Genomic DNA, 20,460 nt, shown 5'->3' with positions numbered 1-20,460 from the left:
ACTTGGTGGTGGTGTACGTATATCGTGGATATTTTTGTGCTGTATACAATAAAACAATGCTCGGGTTGAGTTTTCAACAGTAGGAAATGGACCGTGTCTGCTCGAAGCTGAAGCTGGAGATGCAGGTTGAACGGTACAAAGCCCATAGTGGACTTACAGACCTGCATGTGTCGCTAGCCAAAAGCAAACGCGAAGACCTCATGGTGTCCAGTTGGGTCGGGCTTGGTGTACGTACCCATTTAACCCACTGCGTGGAAGACAGGGAGACATCGTGAATGGGATGAGATCTTCAGTTCAGTCCCTCTGTAGAGCAGTGTTGTTTAGTTACCTGATGGTCTGGCAGCGATCCTCTGCCTGAACAGCAGGACCCATCATCCATTCCAGGTAGCAATCCGCGGCCGGTAACTGTCAGTATTTTTCTCCCAGGTGTTTTGATTCCCCAACGTTATCCCCCATGGATGTCAAAATCAGTTACGCCAACTCGTCGGTGCCGTCATTTGAGCGGATCCTGGTCGAAAGCACCATCAACGCCAGCATGTTCCGGAGCACGGGCACCGTGTGCTGCGAGGCCTCCAGCAACGGGGACCGGAGCTCTGCGTTCTTCAACTTCGCTATTAAAGGTAGCGCCTGGAGAAAATGAGACCGTAAAACGCGGGGGCCGTTCAGGTCTTTCTGGAAGAGGGTTTTCAGGGGTTTGCCTTGGCCGGGAGAAAGTCTACGGCGCTGCGGCTGAGCGCGTGAGAACGCGTCACGCTGCGTGTTCTGCCCGTCGAAGCGTTGCTTTTAATTTTTCAGTGAATGTTGCGGTGCTGTCTTTTCACGGCTCCGGCTCCGCAGCGCAGTAGGTCGCTGGTTTTCTTCTGTCTGTGCAGCACAAGGGTGAACCACCTGCAGCCTTACGCTGCCTTTCCTTCTCTCCCTCCCTTTCCTTTTCATGTCATCGCCTGTTTTGACTGTTTAGGCCATCGCTTCTTTTTTCCAAGCAAAAAAGGCATTTTTTTTTAATGTTTTTACAATGTCTTGGGAAAAATGTGGTTCTGAGCTTGCCTAGAGCCTAAGGGACCTGCTGTTGTAAGGCAAGTAACGACATACTGCGAAAGGGCTTATGAGTTTTGTAGCAGGATTTGTGGGTTTGTGGGGGGGAAAAAAAGTGCTGGAACATAGATGGTTCGAAATGTGTTCGTAAATCTGTGCAAAATCAAATGTTCTGCTGCTTCTTTTTTTCTGTGTTACACTCAGCGTAGAAATGAGTAAGCCAGATTTGGGGCAGATGGGGTTTACTGGAGTGGTACTCCTTCGCTACTCAGCGCAGCCTCTGCTTGTAAAGACCGTGCTGTAGAGATCGTACTGGGGGGGTGGAGGGGAAGAGAAGGTGTTAGGACTTGAGAAGAAAGCTTCTTTCTTTAACCTAACTTGACTGAGGCCACGCAAACCCCTTGAGTTAACTGCCCTTGGTGTCACGCCTCCTGAATCGACGACGCTGAGGGTCCCGCGGCAACACGCCGATGGCTTCCGCGCCCCAGAGCTCGCTCGGGAAAGCCTTTCTGATGTGCTGGGAGCACGCTGGGGAGAGTCCAACCCCCACACCGTGCTTCACAAGGAAGAATCACGGAATCACAGAACGTTCGGGGTTGGAAGGGACCTGTGTGGGTCACCCAGTCCAACCCCCTGCTGAAGCAGGGTCATGGAGGAAGAGTTTTTCACCTGCATCTTCTTGATGTGGTTTTTCACGCTCAGTATCGAAGCAGAATTTTTCTCTGTCTCTTTCCAGAACAAATCCGTACCCACACCCTTTTCACCCCCTTGCTGATCGCGTTCGGAGTCGCGGCAGGACTGATGTGCATCGTAGTCATGATCCTGGTGTACGTATATCTGCAGGTAAAAGCAGAAGCCCCGCAGCCGGAGTTGGGGAAGCGCATGAGCTGCCTGCGGAGGCTTCGGCGCTGACAGCCATTCTCTTTCCTTTTCCAGAAACCCAAATACGAAGTTCAGTGGAAAGTTGTTGAAGAGATAAACGGAAACAACTATGTTTACATAGACCCAACGCAACTTCCTTATGATCACAAATGGGAATTTCCGAGAAACCGGTTGAGTTTTGGTTAGTTACGGATTTATTTAACTTCATCTGCGAGGGGAAGACTTCAGGTCTCTGATGAGGCTTTTGGTCAAACACAGCAGGGTTTTGTCAAAAAGATGTCGTGCAATAATGCAGATAGTGTTAATTGCTCAGGCTTACCTTGGGAGGAAAAGCAAGCGGGCGTATCTACGATGGCTCCCTCTTGATACGATAAGAGGAAACAAAGCGTTGAACCCTTCGGGAAGAAGCGCTCCGCGTGGTTACAGAGGATGTTGTTCTGCTTTATCAGGTAAAACCCTTGGTGCCGGAGCTTTCGGAAAAGTTGTCGAAGCCACTGCTTACGGTCTGTTTAAATCCGACGCCGCTATGACCGTAGCAGTAAAGATGTTGAAACGTAAGTTGGGGTCGCGTGCGGTTTTTTGCTCCCTCCTTTCTGGGCGGTGGGTTACGTGCTGAGCTCTGTGCTTTGCCTTGCAGCCAGCGCCCATCTAACGGAAAGAGAAGCCTTGATGTCGGAGCTGAAAGTGCTGAGTTACCTTGGAAACCACATTAATATCGTGAATCTGCTGGGAGCTTGCACTATCGGAGGTGGGGTTATCAACAGGTTATTGATTATTTCTGTTCCTTGCTTATTGCCAGAAGGAGGAACCTCGTGAAGCAGAATCCAGTGCTGCTCAGTCTAAAAATCTTAAATGCATTTCTTGCTTAGGCAAGTTGCGATCGTCGTGACTGTCACCTGTGAATTACCGAATCGAGATTTTAGGCTCATCCTAAAAGCAATAACGACACCGCTGTAGCTGCAGCTAACAGGGAGGCTGCTGTTACTCTCCCGCGTGTGAGCCCTTGTGCGCTTTCTCCTTGAGAGAGGACAAAATGTGGGGAAGAAGTTTTTTCCTCAGCCACGCTGTTTCTCACGAATGAGAAGAGATAGGTGAACTGGGTCCCTGCTGGTGTCACAGACTCACAGAATAGTAGGGGTTGGAAGGGACCTCTATGGGTCACCCAGTCCAACCCTCCTGCTGAAGCAGGGTCACCTACAGCAGGCTGCACAGGACCTTGTCCAGGCGGGGCTTGAATATCTCCAGAGAAGGAGACTCCACAGCCTCCCTGGGCAGCCTGGGCCAGGGCTCCGTCACCCTCAGAGGGAAGAAGTTCTTCCTCATGTTCAGACGGAACTTCCTGTGCCTCAGTTTGTGCCCATTGCCCCTTGTCCTGTCACTGGGCACCACTGTTCAGATATTTGTAAGCATTTATAATGTCCCCTCGCAGCCTTCTCTTCTTCAGGCTGAACAAGCCCAGTTCTCTCAACCTCTCCTCGTAGGGGAGATGTCCAAGGTGAAGTCAACAGGCCAGTGTGGTACAGTCTTCCAGCCTGCTGTTTAAACTGGAAACGCATCTGTTAAGACACCACCGAAGTTACAAATTCTAAGCAGCAGAAAGTTGAGAAAAAGAATTTTCCAGCTAAACCGTTGCACAACCCAAATGTTTCACGTTTAATATTAACTTAATAAGCTTGTTCTCCTACACAGTAAAAGCTACAAAACAGCTGAAGTGTCAATACAGAGCGGCACAGTCCTGGATTTTTAATTTATGAGCTTTTTAATAAGAAAGATGGTGTTGCTTCTTACACAAATATTTGCTCTTTAAGGTTCTGCTTTATCTTTCAAAGAAAAGGAGCTTGTGAATATCGGTAGTTTTAGACAGAGGCAAAGCATTTCTCACTCTTACATTTAGTGATTTAAAAATAGGGTGAAACGGTTTAATTTAAGCAGTCGACAAAGTAGACTCGCTGGCCCGGGCGTGTGTCCGCCTCGGCTGAGAAGATGTGGTGCCTGCAAGAAAACCCCACCGCCAGCACTGCTCTCGCCATGACGAAAGCTATAGCTTTTAACTGCAGAAAAATGGAAATAAACCAGTGAGGTTAGGAAACGGCGGCACGGAATAACCTTACAGATGAAATAACACGCGGCGCAATTACATATTCAGGGGCCTTCGCTGGAGTCAGTCACTCAGAAAACATATTTGATCTATCAGCATCCGTGCTGGGGAAGACTTGATTCTCCTCTCCGATTTCATTTTAATATTCTGAGACCTGGTGCAGCGTAGTTTTCTGTCGCAGCGGGCTGTTCTGTTTGAATGATTTTTCCTATTATGCGGCGGAATAGAACACCCTACATCATTTCCAAAACATTACCGAAGGAGTGCGAAGCTCTACTGTAAACAGGAGTGAATCAAAAGGATTAATGTTTGAAGCTGGAATTACTCTAAGGTTTGGAACAAATAACTTCCTTCAGGAAGCGAGCAAAATCAAACAGATGTGTCTGGCCAGAAACGTTATCGCGTGAAGAAAAAGACCCACTTGTTTAATTTTTGTACAATGCAATGCTGTTGGGGGGCGAGGGGGGAGGGGAAATTAATTGGGAGCGACGCGGCTTTAGCTGGACAAGAGCTGCTGGTCTGTGAAAGGGAAGATGCCGGGATACTTTTCTATAACTTTTCAAGTCTAGACAGTGCTAGGCAGTGTGATTTTTAATAGCCCAGCTTGGCTGAATGCTCTCTTTCTGTAAAGTTTTCTGCTTCAAAAGCAATACTCAGCTGCTTTCTAAACCTCACGTACCTCTGCAGGTCCCACTCTGGTCATTACGGAATATTGCTGCTATGGCGATCTTTTAAATTTTCTGAGACGGAAACGAGATTCCTTTATTTGCCCGAAACACGAAGAACATGCAGATGCGGCGGTTTACGAGAATCTTCTGCGTCAGGCAGAGCCGGCGGCGTAAGTACGACCCGCTGAAATGTGCTCGTGCTTTTAGTAGGTTGGGAAGGAGGCAAGACCAAAGTTTATTAGGGGTAAGAGATGTGGAGAAACCTTCCCTGCGGCAGGCTTTGAAGATTCTTTGCCGTACGAGGGAATAATTTAATTAAAGAGACGATTTGTACAGTGGGTGGTTTATTCTAACAGAGAGCGATTGATTGTGTACACTCGGTTTTGCTTCTTTATCAAATTTCCTGTAGTTATTTCATGCAACTCCTTGGCTCCAACCTTTGTACGTGTTTGTGTTTGTCGTTCCTGTTGAACGTTGGCAGTGCTCATTTAGCAGCTTGGATGACAATTCCCCCAGTGTTGGGGGGTTAACACCCTGAGCTCACCAAAGTTCCTGCCTTCAGAAATGGCTTCCTGCAAAATCAGACCCGCGCCTTACGGCATCGGAGGCAAGCTGCCACCGGGAGCTCGCTGGATTTTGTGATGACACGTCCCGTGTCACGATTCGGAGATGGCTCTTGTACTTTGATTTTTTTCCAGTTACTTCATCTGTGTATTTTTAACCGCTCTGTTTTACATACAAGCCCAGAGCTCTTTCCAAGTACAGAATCACAGAATCCCAGCATGGTCAGGGTTGGCAGGGCCCTCTGTGGGTCACCCAGTCCAACCCCCTGCCCAAGCAGGGTCACCCAGAGCAGGCTGCACAGCACCGCGTCCAGGCGGGTCTGGAATATCTCCAGAGAAGGAGACTCCGCAGCCTCCCTGGGCAGCCTGCGCCAGGGCTCCGTCACCCTCAGAGGGAAGAAGTTCTTCCTCATCTTCAGCTGGAACTTCCAATGCTTCCGTTTGTGCCCATTGCCCCTTGTCCTGTCACTGGGCACCACTGGAAAGAGCTTGGCCCCATCCTCCTGACCCCCACCCTGCAGATATTTATAGGCATTGATAAGGTCCCCTGTCAGCCTTCTCTTCTCCAGGCTGAACAAGCCCAGCTCCCTCAGCCTTTCCTCACAGGAGAGATGCTCCAGTCCCCTCCTCATCCTCGTAGCCCTCCACTGGACTCTCTCCAGTAGCTCCCCATCTTTCTTGAACTGGGGAGCGCAGAACTGGACACAGTACTGTAGATGGGGCCTCACTAGGGCAGAGTAGAGGGGAAGGAGAACTGTTTCCAAACAGATTTCCTGCTCACTCCTTGCCTTTGCAGAGTGAGGGAACCATAACTTACCAAACCAGAGGGGCTGTTACAATACCTGCCCGTTTTAATTTTTAGTGTGTTTATTATAGAATCACAGAATCATTAAGGTTGGAAAAGACCTCTAAGATCACCAAGTCCAACCGTCAACCCAACACCACCATGCCTGCTAAACCATGTCCTGAAGTGCCATATTTACACGCATTGCTCCACTGGGCCCCTTACTTTGTGTTGGCCAACACAACAGAACCAGGCAGACCCTGAGGAGGTGGTGAAGTCCTTTGTCCCAGCAAGACGCAGTGCCGGTGAAGCTGTTTGTGTGATACATGGATAGCTGGTGATACCCCAGAGAGTCTGGGACCACCGAGGCGATGAACACAAAGCTGTGGTTTGGCATTGGAGATGTGCCCTCTCTTCACTGCAGAAATGTCATTGCTTGAGCACAGGTTGTAAATTGAGCTATTAACGATGGAGTATTTACCAAATGCTCATATTAGTGTTTACTGTCAAGTTGCAGCTGCTAAATGCATCAGATGTGTTTGTGGTGGTGACTAAAGCTATTGGTGATCTCATTGCTCCTTTTCATGTTCGCTCTGTGGCTGCATTTATTGTTCATAAACTAAACAGATATTTCAGGCTAAGGGAGGGCTATGCATATGAGTTCTAATGGCAATGAAGTGAAAAATGCCAGAGTACATCCATCATTTCTAAAGGTGCCCAACTCTATATTTATAAGCCTTATAGGATGAAAATCTGTACGTTTGGATTAAATATAGCAATAAGAAAATTTAATTTTAAAAAATGTAGCAGATGGCAGTCCCAAGCCTCAGCTGATTCTTCGAAATACATACCGATCCCCTTTGGGACCTGGGAATCTCTGAATTCAACGTTTTTTACTGTTGGTCTTCTGCATTTCAATTGCCACTTGAGTTGATGAAATATTCTGGTAGAAGCTGGCCTAAGCAGCACAAGGAAGCAGGTCCTGTGAAACATCTGGCTTTTTGTTTGGGTGGCTTCTGAGGTCTTCTTCACTAAATGAGGTTTTGTTTCATCTGCTGCCTCTACAGTGATGTTGCCAATGAGTACATGGACATGAAACCAGGAGTGTCGTACGCAGTCCCACCAAAAACTGATAAAAAAAGACCAGCAAAGTCTGGTGAGTACAGTGACAAGGAATTCTGTTTGCTGGTGGGAGTGCGGAGAGGAGGGCTTTATGGATTTTTTCAGTTTTATCATACTTTTCTCTCATGGATGAGGAGAACTAAAACTCATTAATTGGTACGAGAAGGCTTGAGAAAGAACAATATGCTAAGTTACAGTGTCTTGTGTATCTCCACACTTAAATGGAGTATCAGCATTATTTTTTGCTTTTCGGCGGTCGGCTGTTTCTCTGGCTCTAGTCTGATATTACAAAGATCACTGTTTTGTTTAACATCAGACAAATCTTTTTCTAAATGATTATACCAGGTCCACTCAAAAGCTGTTGTTCATATTGCACAGGATCCTACACTGATCAGGATGTTACCCTTTCGATGTTGGAAGATGATGAGCTTGCTCTAGATGTTGAAGATCTACTCAGCTTCTCTTACCAGGTGGCCAAGGGCATGAGCTTCCTCGCCTCTAAAAATGTAAGTTAAGAATTTGTCAGAGCTGGACAGAATCAGTAGATTTCTGATTTCCTTTAGTATCACTTTCAGTGTTTTAATGTGATCCACTTGTTTAAGCGCTGAATATTTCTGTGTTCTTTTCAACAAGCGCTGCAAACAGATATGCTCCTTCTTGTACCTGAAGCTTGGGCTGATGTTGGAGTTCTCTGCCGTGCTCAGTGGCCAAAATTGGTGGTTTATATTCCAGAAAACAGAATACAGGGTACAGAGCAGTCGGTGTGAAGCAGCGCTACTGCGTGTCCGCAGTTCAGGCTAGCAGAACCAGTGGCCTTGTCCATGAACAGAAACTAGTCATCAAAATGTCAAGGGGCGAGACAGGAGAGGAATCGCAGCGAAGTACGCTGGCTGCACCCCGAGACTCCACACATTGATCGTGTCATGTGTTGGGAGACAGCGGCACAGCTGGACCCCGGCTCGGGTGGTGCCTCTTTCGGGTTTGGTCTTCAGCCTTTCCTCCGTTTCCTCGAGCATCTGGGTAGTTTTATGAGAGCTCCTGGTGGCTTTGGAGGCAGTGAAACCCATAGGAACCCCGAGCAGTTATTTCTTCAGACGACTCTGGCGTATGGGAATGAAATGGAATTCATGAAAGAATCAGAAACCTAACATGCAGATGCCTTCAAAACCAGTTAAATCTCAAGAGTTTGTTCTCTGTGGCACTGCTGGATTAAAGAACAGTATGAAGACAGCTGAGAAGCTGTCCATTTGCATGAGCTTTAAACATTGCTGCACTTGCTAATTCTCTCATACAGAATACTGCCACAGACAGGGGAGTTATCACATTGCATACTCTTTGTTTTTAGCATTGTGGCTTAATGTACAGAATACATCTTGGTTTTTAATTTTCTGAAAAGATAAAACCAGCCTGGAGACCAACAAATGCTCTTTGTTGGCTACCCTGAATGTACCAGACATTTCTCTGGGTTTCATAGGAGAGGTGTCGCGTAACGGAAGGGGGTTTGTATGGAACAGAAGTCTTAAGCACTGCAGAATTATGATCTTCCTATGATTCTTCTTACATTTTATTGGAAAAATGCCATTTAACATGTAAACATTGTAACTAATGTAGACACAGAATAGTACAGGTGCACCTTGATAAAGTGCGAAACCAAACTTAGCCAATTTAAGGAGAAGAAGGAATTCCTGTGTTAGGAGTGGGAGATGAGGCTCTAATTCTGCTGCAGAGGGAGTCCACGTTAAAACTTGCTCTTGCGCTTGTTTTTCTATCCCACTGTTCCTCCTTCCAAACCCTTTAGTTTATTTTTCATCTATCAACAGCTTCAAAACGGGCCTGACAGGCAAACACATTATATTACAGATTTTAATGGTTTTCACCAGACTCCTGCATCCTGTGCTGCGCAGGACATCCAGTGCTTAGCGCACATATTCTTTATTTCTTCTTATTTTCCTGTAGAATAGCCCCAGGATTCACTAGGCATCGTTCCCGGTGACCGTTTTCTTTATAGTGCTACCTTTGCACCAACACATTGCTGTGTTCGGTCCTCTTTGGTCATTGTGTAGATACATGCTCTTCCCTCCAGCTGCTAAAGACAGAGTAGTGTGGGCTGATGGGTGAGATGCTTCAGATCACCTCAGGCCCTTGGGGAATCATGGAATCATGGAATGGTTTGGGTTGGAAGGGACCTTCAGAGGCCCTCCAGCCCAACCCTGCTGCAGTGAGCCGGGACATCTCCACCCAGACCAGGTTGCTCAGAGCCCCGTCCAACCTGGCCTGGAATGTTCCCAGGGATGGGGCATCGACCACCTCTCTGGGAAACCCGTGCCAGGGTTTCACCACCCTCATGGTAAAAAATTTCTTCCTTATATGTAGTCTAAATCTCCCCTCCCTCAGTTTAAAGCCATTACTCCTTGTCCTGTCACAACAAGGAGGGTCCATGCAGACCAGCAGCGCAGAGTACCCGGCTACTCTTCTGCAACTTGTGTGTCAAGGCGCAGAGGCATGGAAGTGCCTCTGTGCGGGAATCGGGCTGGGAGCCTGTCCTGGGGGGATAATTCCCTGATTAAGCACATGGTGCCTCAGTCACAAGACAGGGCTTCCTCTAATGGACAAAGTCTTTATTCAGTGCTTCTGGAGGAACAAGGCAAGGACGTGCTGGATGCTCGGCTATTCCCACCACTTCGCACAGTAATTTTTAGATGCAAAGTGAAGAATGTGTTGGGTTGGGAGGTGAAGGAGAGTCCCCTGAGACAGTAATTGTCATGAAAAATAGTTGCTCAAGTAAGCATGCAAAAGGAACAGAGATGAAGTTGCTTGTGCAACCTGCAGTCATCATTTGCTGAGTTGGATTTGCATAATTCTTGATATTTGAAGTGATTTTTTGTAGGGATTTGCTAAAGTTTTGTATTTCGGGGAAAAAAATTGAGATAAAAATGGATGCATCTTCAGCTATTTTTTAGGCAGCTGTGGCTTGCTTTCTGTACACCATGAATAAAGCACGAGCTTAATGCTCTCCTTTCCAGATGGAAGAAAGAGATCATTTGGTTAGAGAGCTACCTCCCTTCTCTAACCAGTGCACATGGGCTCCCCAGTTGCATACAAAGATAACGCAACGGCTGGCAAACTGGGCACCCGTCTGGGCTGCGGGTACAAACCCACGCACGCTGCTCGAGTGACAGCTGGAGTCAAAGCTAGCGAGGTCGCCAGACGCGTGGCTGTTCCTTCAAAGACACCGGCGTGTGAAAATTTGCAGTGTTTTCAAATACTTAGGCCTGCTTGTAAAACTCTCCTAGGTGCTTAATAATTCACATCTCCCAGAGGAGAATTTTTGAAATGGGATTCAGTTTCCTGTCTTCACAGAATCACAGAATCACGGAACGGTAGGGGTTGGAAGGGACCTCTGTGGGTCACCCAGCCCAACCCCCTGCCAAAGCAGGGTCACCCAGAGCAGGCTGCACAGCACCGCGTCCAGGCAGGTCTGGAATATCTCCAGAGAAGGAGACTCCACAGCCTCCCTGGGCAGCCTGGGCCAGGGCTCCGTCACCCTCAGAGGGAAGAAGTTCTTCCTCGGGTTCAGACGGAACTTCCTCTGCTTCAGTTTGTGCCTGTTGCCCCTTGTCCTGTCGCTGGGCACCACTGGAAAGAGTCTGGCCCCATCCTCCTGACACCCACCCTTCAGATATTTGTAGGCATTTCTAAGGTCCCCTCTCAGCCTTCTCTTCTGCAGGTTGAACAAGCCCAGCTCCCTCAGCCTTTCCTCATAGGAGACTTGCGTGCTTCAAATTCGTGGTCGTAACTTTCCCCGTTTTCAGCTTTTCAGCACTGTCCCCTCAACCACAATACCTACTTAATAAAAGGTTGGAATTACTTTAGAAACAAACCACATTTTACCTGTAAATGTCCTGTCTTAGGAAATAAGCCAGCGATTTTTTGATAAAAAATCACATAAAAAGTATATTAAACTTCAGCTGCAGACGTGGAACTCCAGAAAACTCCAAGTGACTGCAAGTGGTCTTTTCCAAAATAAATACATAGAGAACTTTAACCGTGTGGATCAACGCCGTGATAGTAAAGATACTACACCAGAATGGCGAATCGTCGGAGTAAGCTTATTAGGGCATGGCTTCCTTATGACTTTCAGCTTGCCATAAAATGCACGGTGCAGTAAGTCATATAGCTAAGTAAACGTGTGACCAAGTGACAGCCCGTTAAGGATATTACAAAATCGCTCTGTTTGTTTTTCTGTTTGTTCTTTAGTGCATTCATAGGGATCTGGCCGCAAGAAATATTCTGCTCACTCATGGTCGGATAACAAAAATCTGTGACTTTGGCCTGGCAAGAGATATAAGGAATGACTCAAATTATGTGGTCAAAGGAAACGTAAGTATATATGATACTTTCTCCACCTGTTTGAAGGTAGGGGAGTTCCCGGTGTCCTGACTTGGAGAAAAGAATCTTCATCCTTAGGCAGAAGTCTCGATTTCCCAATTCTGATACGTATCCGCGCTGGTCAGGGGCGTTAGGAGGGGCGATTCCTGGTGCAGATGTGTGTGCTGATAAAAACCCTTGGTGTGCACATGTTGTTACACTGGAAGGAACGTGCTGCTGCCTGAATGTGTGTTGTAGTGGAGAAGATGGTTTTGCCACTCCAGTAAAACGCCCAGTCTTTGTTATATCTGAACGTACTAAAAGTTACGGCTCTGTGAGTAACTGCAGGTTTTAAAATTGGAATATTCTGGTAGCCCAATCCTAAATACGATTATTTTGAAACTTTTTCTCTGGGCATTGCTGTATTTGTCCATGACTGAAATAGTTTATTTTAAAAATCTCTGAGTAATCAGGGGTGTGCATCCTGTTCTTCTCTATAAAGCAACACTCAGACAATGGAAACTGGATTCTGGAGTGTAAATTTCTTGATTAGGGCATAGCAGGAGGCAAAAAACCTTGGTTTTCTCTGGTGGCCTCTACAGATTTTAGTCGCGGATGTGTAACATACAGCTTTAACTTGCAGCTATAGTTTCCAAGACACTGCAGTTTGATGAGAAGAGTTTAAAACCTCCCATGGAGAAGAGTACCGATCACACTAGTACCTGCTAGACCTCTGGAGGGGTACAAAGACCCTTTGAAGTGGTGCAGGTTACCTTGGCAGTACTCAAAAGTCCCCTTTAAAGTGCTGGTGCAGTAAAAGCAGCCCTACTGCAAAAGAAAATCGCATCTGTGGTTAAGCTGGAGAAGCGTGCTACCGAGTACAGGCGTTCTGCATCTCAAACCGATGAGGGTTTTAGGTCTGCATCGGACACGTGCGGCCTTCAGACTCCACGTGTGTTTGCTTGCGTGGCTTTTCGAAAGAGGGAAGATCCGCGTCCAACAAGGCAGCCCTCCTCCCCAGCCCAGCCCAGCGCTCCGTGGCCTGGGGCTGGTCGCTAGGTAGGGACTCGAGGACACGCAGACTGAAGGTCACCCACCCGGGCTTTGGGCAAGCTGGCAAGGAGAGAAAATCCTCCACCGGAGCATCTCTCACCCAAGTGGTTGGCCATGCTTGGTTAACCTCAGTCAGTCCACGGCACCTCAGATATCTGAGGTATCTCTGCTGCTCTGCTGTCACCCAGCAGTTCCTGATCACAGAATCACAGAATCACAGAGTGGTAGGGGCTGGAAGGGACCTCTGTGGGTCACCCAGTCCAACCCCCTGCCCAAGCAGGGTCACCCAGAGCAGGCTGCACAGGACCACGTCCAGGCGGGTCTTGAATATCACCAGAGAAGGAGACTCCACAGCCTCCCTGGGCAGCCTGTGCCAGTGCTCCGTCACCCTCAGAGTGAAGAAGTTCTTCCTCATGTTCAGCTGGAACTTCCTCTGCTTCAGTTTGTGCCCATTGCCCCTTGTCCTGTCGCTGGGCACCACTGAAAAGAGTTTGGCCCCATCCTCCTGACACCCACCCTTCAGATATTTGTAAGTATATATTAGGTCCCCTCCCAGCCTTCTCTTCTCTAGTCTGAACAAGCCCAGCTCCCTCAGCCTCTCCTCGTAGGAGAGATGCTCCAGTCCCCTCACCATCCTTGTAGCCCTCCGCTGGACTCTCTCCAGTAGCTCTTCATCTTTCTTGAACTGGGGAGCCCAGAACTGGACGATGTCCAAGGTACCTACAGCATCCCTATTTTAGGCTACAGGTTTAGTGGTTGTCTTCAAAAACGAGGTTGGCACCATCCAGTGGGTGCCTAGAAGTTGCAGTTAGGGAACAGCAAGAGCTGAAATAATTCAGGAATGGCTCTCCTGGCACAGTACCAAGTGGCGTTTAGTGTAGGAAAGCTGCTTTCAGGCTCAGGATCAGGTCAGGAGCTGCTCGATCAGTCCAGGCTCCTGGGAGCAGGAAGTGCAGACCAGCAGCCTGGGAGGAAAGTGGGCAGTAAGTAATGAAATTTTACTTGTCTAGGCTACCCTTTAAGTTTCCTGAGTCGCTTGAGAATAGGATCTGAAAGGGTCAGAGGAGGATTGGCTGCAGCTGCCCAGGGAGGGGGTCGGAGGTGGCTGGATGCGTCTGGCCTGATCTTCAAGCAGATGGGGAGCGCCGGGGCATCGCTCGCTGTGGGCAGTGCTGGGAGGCAGCGCTGCTGACAGCAGCTTCGGGCTTGGCCGGGAAGAGTGTCTGCTGTCTGTTTGTTTGGGAAGTAAACACCTTGGGCTGCCTCTCTGCTGAGCCAGCCCATGGCAAATGCTGCCTTTCCTCCACCTCGCTTCTTGTCCTTTCCATTTGCCTCCTTTCCTCACAAGACGTCACGGATCTTCTCTGTAGTGCGGTTGAGGTGTATCTTTGGGCACGGCATTGCAAGACCACTCAAAAGGAAGAGGTCTGGTTTCTCCCACAGCCGTATGAACGCGTAGGATGGAAGCTTGACTGGCTCCTGCAGTCAGATAAGGAAAGGGCAAAGCAGGGAGAGGAAGGTGGAAGCACATCTAAAGGCTTTCTGTGCCCTTTCCTGTGCTCCAGTTAGCATTCCTGAGGGATGTCTGTCCCCACACAAACATGAAAAATGTCAAAATATATTTCTTTCATACAAATTTTCTTTTTTTTTTTTTTCCTGATACACTGAGGAGCTGGAGCAGATGTCTTAACTGTTGATTAAAGCCTTGAAGCATCTTGACTACGCTGTTCTCATCTGTGTGCCTATGGCAGCAAGTCCATGGAAGCAGACTGTTGTGTTTGCATAGGGACCCATGCCATGGTCATATATATTATTTTGCTCTGACTGCCTGCCATCTCTTAGAAACAACACAGAAGGAATCACACAGTCTACAGAAAACCAGAGTGCAAGGAGCTACGTGAGATCCACAAAAAGATGGATCAATAACCGGGCAGCACTTGGAGACTCTAAAATGCTGACATTTCCATTTTTAGTTGGATGCTTCCATTTCTTGATTTAATGAGTATTTAAAGCGCATAAGACGTAGAAAAGGTTAATTTTATCTTGTAAGTTTTGTATGCCTTATGCCCATTGTCTGGATTTATTCCCTTTTCCCTGGAAAGGCTCGTCTTCCCGTGAAGTGGATGGCACCTGAAAGTATTTTCAATTGCGTCTACACCTTTGAGAGTGACGTCTGGTCCTACGGGATACTGCTTTGGGAGCTCTTTTCTTTAGGTGAGCTGCTGTAAGATCTGTACTTCAGGGCACTTGTGTTTCATCTTGGTTTTACTGCAGATGCAAGAATCACGTTGCTCATGTGCTCTCTCAACAGGAAGCAGCCCATACCCGGGGATGCCTGTGGACTCCAAGTTCTATAAAATGATCAAGGAGGGATACAGGATGTTCAGCCCGGAGTGCGCACCGCCTGAAATGTAAGCGAGCAGACCAGCACCTCTAACCACCAAGCATCAGCAAGAATGCGGGGGAAAGGAAGCTTCCACTCTTGCATTAAGGCTCATTGCACTGCCCCGTTGTCTTTTTTTAAGTTCTTTTCACGTTTTGAGTAATTCATGTAGTCTAACTAGCGTAACACGTGACCTGTGTTGTTACAAGCGATGGACTACACTCATGCCTTGCACCATCTGATCACTTTGTCATGGCATCTGCTCCGTGTCAATAAATTATTGACAAATCACAGAACATAATTAAATATTTTAAATTCAGATAAAGCAGTCAGCTATATCACAAGACTCTACAGCACCTGCATCTGTGCTGTACTTCCTGGCAGCAAGAGGACGGGCTGCTGACTTTCTTTATGAACCATCCCTAATTCACTGTTTTGTGGAGGGACTGGCGCTTAGCAAGCTGTCAAGGAGAACTTGTGTCCAGAGACTCCCATTACTGTTGAGTCCCTTGTTGTCGCAAGCACGGGTGTTAGCAGCACTATTTCTATTCTTATAGAATCATTAAGGTTGGAAAAGACCTCTAAGATCATCAAGTCCAACCGTTAACCCAACACCCCCATGCCTGCTAAACCATGTCCTGAAGTGCCACATCTACACAGTTTTTGAACCCCTCCAGGGGTGGGGACTCCACCACTGCCCTGGGCAGCCTGTTCCAGTGCTTCACAACTCTCTGTCAGATAATCGTGGAGGCAAGATAAGCCTCAAGATTTCTTCATCAGCAGTACTTAATTTCAGTATCTTTGCAGGTATGACATAATGAAGAGTTGCTGGGATGCTGATCCTCTGCAGAGGCCCACATTTAAACAAATTGTACAGCTGATAGAGCAGCAGCTTTCAGATAATGCCCCCCGGGTGAGTTACGGATCGTCAGCTTTTTGGAGTCATAGTAGTTTCAAGCAAGACGTTGGACTAGAGCTGCGAGGAGCAAAGAGCCTGGGCGCTTCATTTATTTTCCAGTGTTACTCATGTAGTAGCTTTGCACTGTCAGTTTGGGTGGTAGGAATGATGTAGGGGGTACTCACTTCTGCTTCGTTGTGCTAAGCCCACGCCTGAAACAGATACCAGCTGGAGAAGACTCTGCATGGTTGATGTTTCTCACTCAGAGTAGACCTGGCACAACAATTTTGGTGTTATCAAATGCAATGGTACGGCGTGAATTCATCTGATCTTAAACTAGGAGGAATTCTATTCCAATGGGAAGTATATTTAGCTTTTATTAGAAAAGCTTTCTGGACAAAGGGGTTGAGCTTTCGGTGCTCTTCTGCCTCTTCTCACTCACTTCCCCTCACTCTATTTATGTGACCTTGCAGGGATGTGGTGACAAACTGTATTCACTGCTCTTTTGACCATTCCATAGTAAAAGCTTTTTCTGGGAGGGTAACTGGACAAAACAGTCCTTGGAAAAAAGTGGAGGCACATCAGAGACCTGCATTGTGTCTCGCAATAACATTGTGTGAATTAACTGGGGTTTAAAAAAGTAAGTTTCAAACCTGGTTTAAAAATAAAGCTTCCTTTTACCTTCTGGATGCCTTGTTTGGGCACCGAGTACAGGGCTTCCTGATAATTTGAGAAGAGAGGAAGCTGAAAGCTGCTGGTGTTCGATTGCGTCCTGCAGCGTGTTTTTGGCAGGTGCAGGCATGACTTAAACAAAAGCAAGAATGCGAAGGAAAAATTAGTGAGGTTTCTGGGGGAGTTTTGGGAATAACCTGAGCTGTGTTTTTTCAAGCTCGGTTGGAAGCTGTGATGTTGATAATAACGGAAATTGAGATCCTTGGCTCTTTAGAAGAGGAGTTAATCACAGAATCACAGAATCACAGAATGGTAGGGGTTGGAAGGGACCTCTGTGGGTCACCCAGCCCAACCCCCTGACGAAGCAGGGTCACCCAGAGCAGGCTGCACAGGACCTTGTCCAGGCGGGTCTGGAATATCTCCAGAGAAGGAGACTCCACAGCCTCCCTGAGCAGCCTGGGCCAGGGCTCCTTCACCCTCAGAGGGAAGAAGTTCTTCCTCGTGTTCAGCTGGAACTTCCTCTGCTTCAGTTTGTGCCCATTGCCCCTTGTCCTGTCGCTGGGCACTACTGAAAAGAGTCTGGCCCCATCCTCCTGACACCCACCCTGCAGATATTTGTAAGCATATATTAGGTCCCCTCTCAGCCTTCTCTTCTCCAGGCTGAACAAGCCCAGCTCCATCAGCCTCTCCTCGTAGGAGAGATGCTCCAGTCCCCTTGTAATCTTTATAGCCCTCTGCTGGACTCTCTGCAGTAGCTCCTCATCTTTCTTTTTTGAACTGGGGAGCCCAGAACTGGACACAGCACTCCAGATGAGGCCTCACCAGGGCAGTGTAGAGGGGATGGAGAACCTCCCTCGACCTGCTGGCCACACTCCTCGTAATGCACCCCAGGATCCCATTGGCCTTCTTGGCAGCCAGGGCACACTGCTGGCTCAAATTTAAGCCCAAGACCCTTTGAAACTGTCCTTAGATTTGCAAAGGAACACCTGGGTTGCATCCCTTCCACGCTGGTGTGTGGTACGCAGTGGGGAAAGGCTAGGGAAGGAGATCTGGAAGGGAGCGGTCAGCACGGCACTGACATCGGTCTTTGGCTTCTGCAGGTCTACGCAAACTTTTCAACTCCGCCTTCCAGTCAAGGAAACGCTCCGGATCACTCGGTGAGGATTAACTCGGTGGGTAGCAGTGCTTCATCTACTCAGCCTCTCCTGGTACGCGAAGATGTTTGAGTGGTGTCTGGAGGAAGAGGAGCCCGGATGTCTTAGCTGTTTGTATTGTGCAGGGGGTGAGAGAGGGACGACTGCGATAATTTCTCTTACTTTTACTCACTACTACCACTGTGTAGCTGAAACGTTGTTGTAATGCTGTCCTTTGCCACACACTGTTACACATAAACCTTATCTGCTGAGCACGGTTACAGGCATCATTGCAATGCTAACTGAAGCTGTATATATTTTGCTGTATTGTGTGTATTTGCAGTAGAGAGCCAGATCTGAAGGAAAAAAAAAACAAAAAAACAACCAACAAAAGAAATCCTGAGCCAGGGTGTGGAATGAGATGACTGCAGATCAAACCAAATCTGCAGTGATCCTTCTCTGGATCCGTGCCTGGAAAGCGTACGGTCATTTTCTAGTTGCTTGTTCTGTTGAATTTAAGAAATAAAAGAATATGAAGCTGATGGCTTTGCAAACCCCTTTGCATATCCAGCCAAGCCTGAGAAGCTTTCTGAGGCAGGTATGGTAGGTTGGAGGGCAGCGAGGGTGCTGCATGTACCTGGGCAAGAGAGGTGACAAGACCAAGACCCTTCCAAAGTTGGTCTGCGCAGCAGCAAACCCTCCCGGGAGCTCTGGGCTTTGAACCAGAGGAGGGGAGAAGAGCGTGGATCTTCATCTTTGCTTCCACCCACCTTGCAGACCGGTCGCGAGGTTTCCGTGGGTGTACGCACTACTTCCCACTGGCCCGTTCCCTGCTGGGCACGGAGCTGCCCGTCGCTGGGTCTCACCCCACCACGGAGCCCGAGGGCTTCGGTGTTTGTTTTGCTCGTAGTTACGTCCAGGAGTGTTCACCAAAGATGGGTGGGCCCTGACAAGTTGGTCAAAATAGAGGAGGAGCGCTGCTGCCGGTAAACTGTGTGTGTCTGGAGGAGAGGCTGTTTAACGAGTCTTCTTATCTAAGCGAGAGCAGAGGCAAAAAATTCCCTCCTGGGGGCCCTTTCTTTATCTTGTCCTACGCAGGTGAATCTTTTCCCACGGGCTGACGTGGATAGTGCTAACTGGAAAAGTCTGTTTTCCCCCCACCCAGAGTCATTTCATCTTTCTGTAGTAGTCCAGAGATCGTAACGAAGAAGAGCCTAACTGGGAAGCGTTGAATTTGTAAGTGGGATAAAAAAAAGAATCCCTTCGGTCTCGTTTGGCAGATGTGAGGCTTTGGGGTCCGTAGCTGTTGAGCCCAGGGTTGTGCTCAAGTACTTTCTAACCCCTTCCCATCAGAAACATGGCCAGTTCTTTCCTTCCTTTGTTTCTGTCCCCTAGAAATTAGTAAAGGCATCAAGAGAAGCATTTGCTAGAGGCAGAGTACTAGTTAAGTACCTATTTATTTAGAATGCACTTAAGCACTCTGTAACTTATACTTTACCACGATTTTGGTTGAGTTTACATGCAATTTCAAAGTGTAACTAACTGCCCAAAGGCAAGGTCCTTGTAAATACACACACTGGTAGTACATTTTGGGTTACGTTGAATACCACGCTCCTTCTACGACTGTGCATTTGGTTTATCGTTACCGGAATCTGTCTTTCGGAGTTAAGTCAAAAATTAGCCATTTGCATTGAACTTTTATCTTAGGCTGTTGCACCTTTCCAAAGTTAGCCAGTTGTTTGGAGGCACTCTTACGCATACTTCTTGTTGAGCATTTTCAGTTGGATGCTATAAAAGCTCTTTTGTAACGTTGTTGGCTTTCAGAGCAACTCTAGGCAAACTAGTTGTTATAATTATAGATGTCTCGGTACTTTACGGACACTTAGCTGAAAGAGGTTTGGGTTTTTTCGTTCTTGAAATTTATATTTTTATAATTTGGGGATTTTTGAAACTTATTTTGCAACAGCTTGGTGTTTTGAATGGGTTTATGCATTGTTTTTGTAAATATGGAAATGTAGCAATAATGTCCTTTTGACTATTCTCAGTCCTTGAGTCTCAAAAATATTTTTTTATATATATATATGCAAAAACTATATGTATAAATATGTAAGTGTTTGAAAGTTTATGAAACACTTATGGATATGTTGCTCGGTTGTAGAATTGCAGTTCAGAAAAGTTCAAATAAATCTGTAAATATGTATTCAAATGCTACCGATGTGTACTATGTTAAGATGGAATATTTTCATGTCAGTCTTAATAAATTCTTGGGTTGAAGCGAAATCTCAGCGTCTGGCCGCACAGAGGTCGAGCATAGCATTTTTTTGCAAAAGTGTGCCAGAAAACCGTAATATTTTTTTGTCAGGGAAGTTCTTTACCTGTGAATATATGGGACAAATACTTGGAAACTCAGATGTAGCTTTATAGTGGAAAAAAATTGCGACTAGAAGATGGAGCCTGTAGACTGTTGATGCAGTCTATATGTCATGAATTACTCCAGGTTTGAAATCCTTGACTCATCTGCTTGTGTGTGTTCCTCTGCTGCATAAGGGTTTGCATCGGCGTGGTTGGTGCCTGCTTTAATACCAGGAACAGAGCTTAGAAGCAAAAGTTTCTGGAACTGTGCTAGCAGAAACCCCCTACTAACTCATATGAGGCACAGACCTCGACTGTTTTGGTGCTTAAACATTTCTGTTCTGCCAACAGACCTCCTCGAAGAGCTCCCCTTCTTCGAGTTTCCTTTCTAAAACAGCTTCCTTTTTATTTCTTCTTTTTTTTATTCCACTCAGCTCTTGGCTCTGTTT

General features: G+C 47.2%; 1 protein-coding gene across 1 annotated transcript in view; it reads left to right on the top strand.

The window, feature by feature from the left end:
* The window catches only part of KIT (KIT proto-oncogene, receptor tyrosine kinase), a 62,132-nt gene extending 42,214 nt beyond the window's left edge, over window positions 1-19,918 (top strand). The window contains exons 9-21 of the mRNA XM_075421984.1: window positions 427-620; window positions 1,772-1,878; window positions 1,972-2,098; window positions 2,367-2,471; window positions 2,555-2,665; window positions 4,703-4,853; window positions 7,098-7,186; window positions 7,531-7,658; window positions 11,410-11,532; window positions 14,676-14,787; window positions 14,885-14,984; window positions 15,764-15,869; window positions 17,627-19,918. Coding sequence (XP_075278099.1) covers window positions 427-620; window positions 1,772-1,878; window positions 1,972-2,098; window positions 2,367-2,471; window positions 2,555-2,665; window positions 4,703-4,853; window positions 7,098-7,186; window positions 7,531-7,658; window positions 11,410-11,532; window positions 14,676-14,787; window positions 14,885-14,984; window positions 15,764-15,869; window positions 17,627-17,752 — 1,579 coding nt within the window. The 3' untranslated portion in view covers window positions 17,753-19,918. The remainder of the gene's footprint in view (window positions 1-426; window positions 621-1,771; window positions 1,879-1,971; window positions 2,099-2,366; window positions 2,472-2,554; window positions 2,666-4,702; window positions 4,854-7,097; window positions 7,187-7,530; window positions 7,659-11,409; window positions 11,533-14,675; window positions 14,788-14,884; window positions 14,985-15,763; window positions 15,870-17,626) is intronic.
* The last annotated feature ends 542 nt before the right edge of the window (window positions 19,919-20,460 follow it).

This window comes from Opisthocomus hoazin, chromosome 5, assembly GCF_030867145.1.
Source record: "Opisthocomus hoazin isolate bOpiHoa1 chromosome 5, bOpiHoa1.hap1, whole genome shotgun sequence".
NCBI lineage: Eukaryota > Metazoa > Chordata > Aves > Opisthocomiformes > Opisthocomidae > Opisthocomus > Opisthocomus hoazin.
The sequence above is the reverse complement of the archived record's forward strand: the minus strand, read 5'-3'. Positions and strand labels throughout refer to the sequence as shown.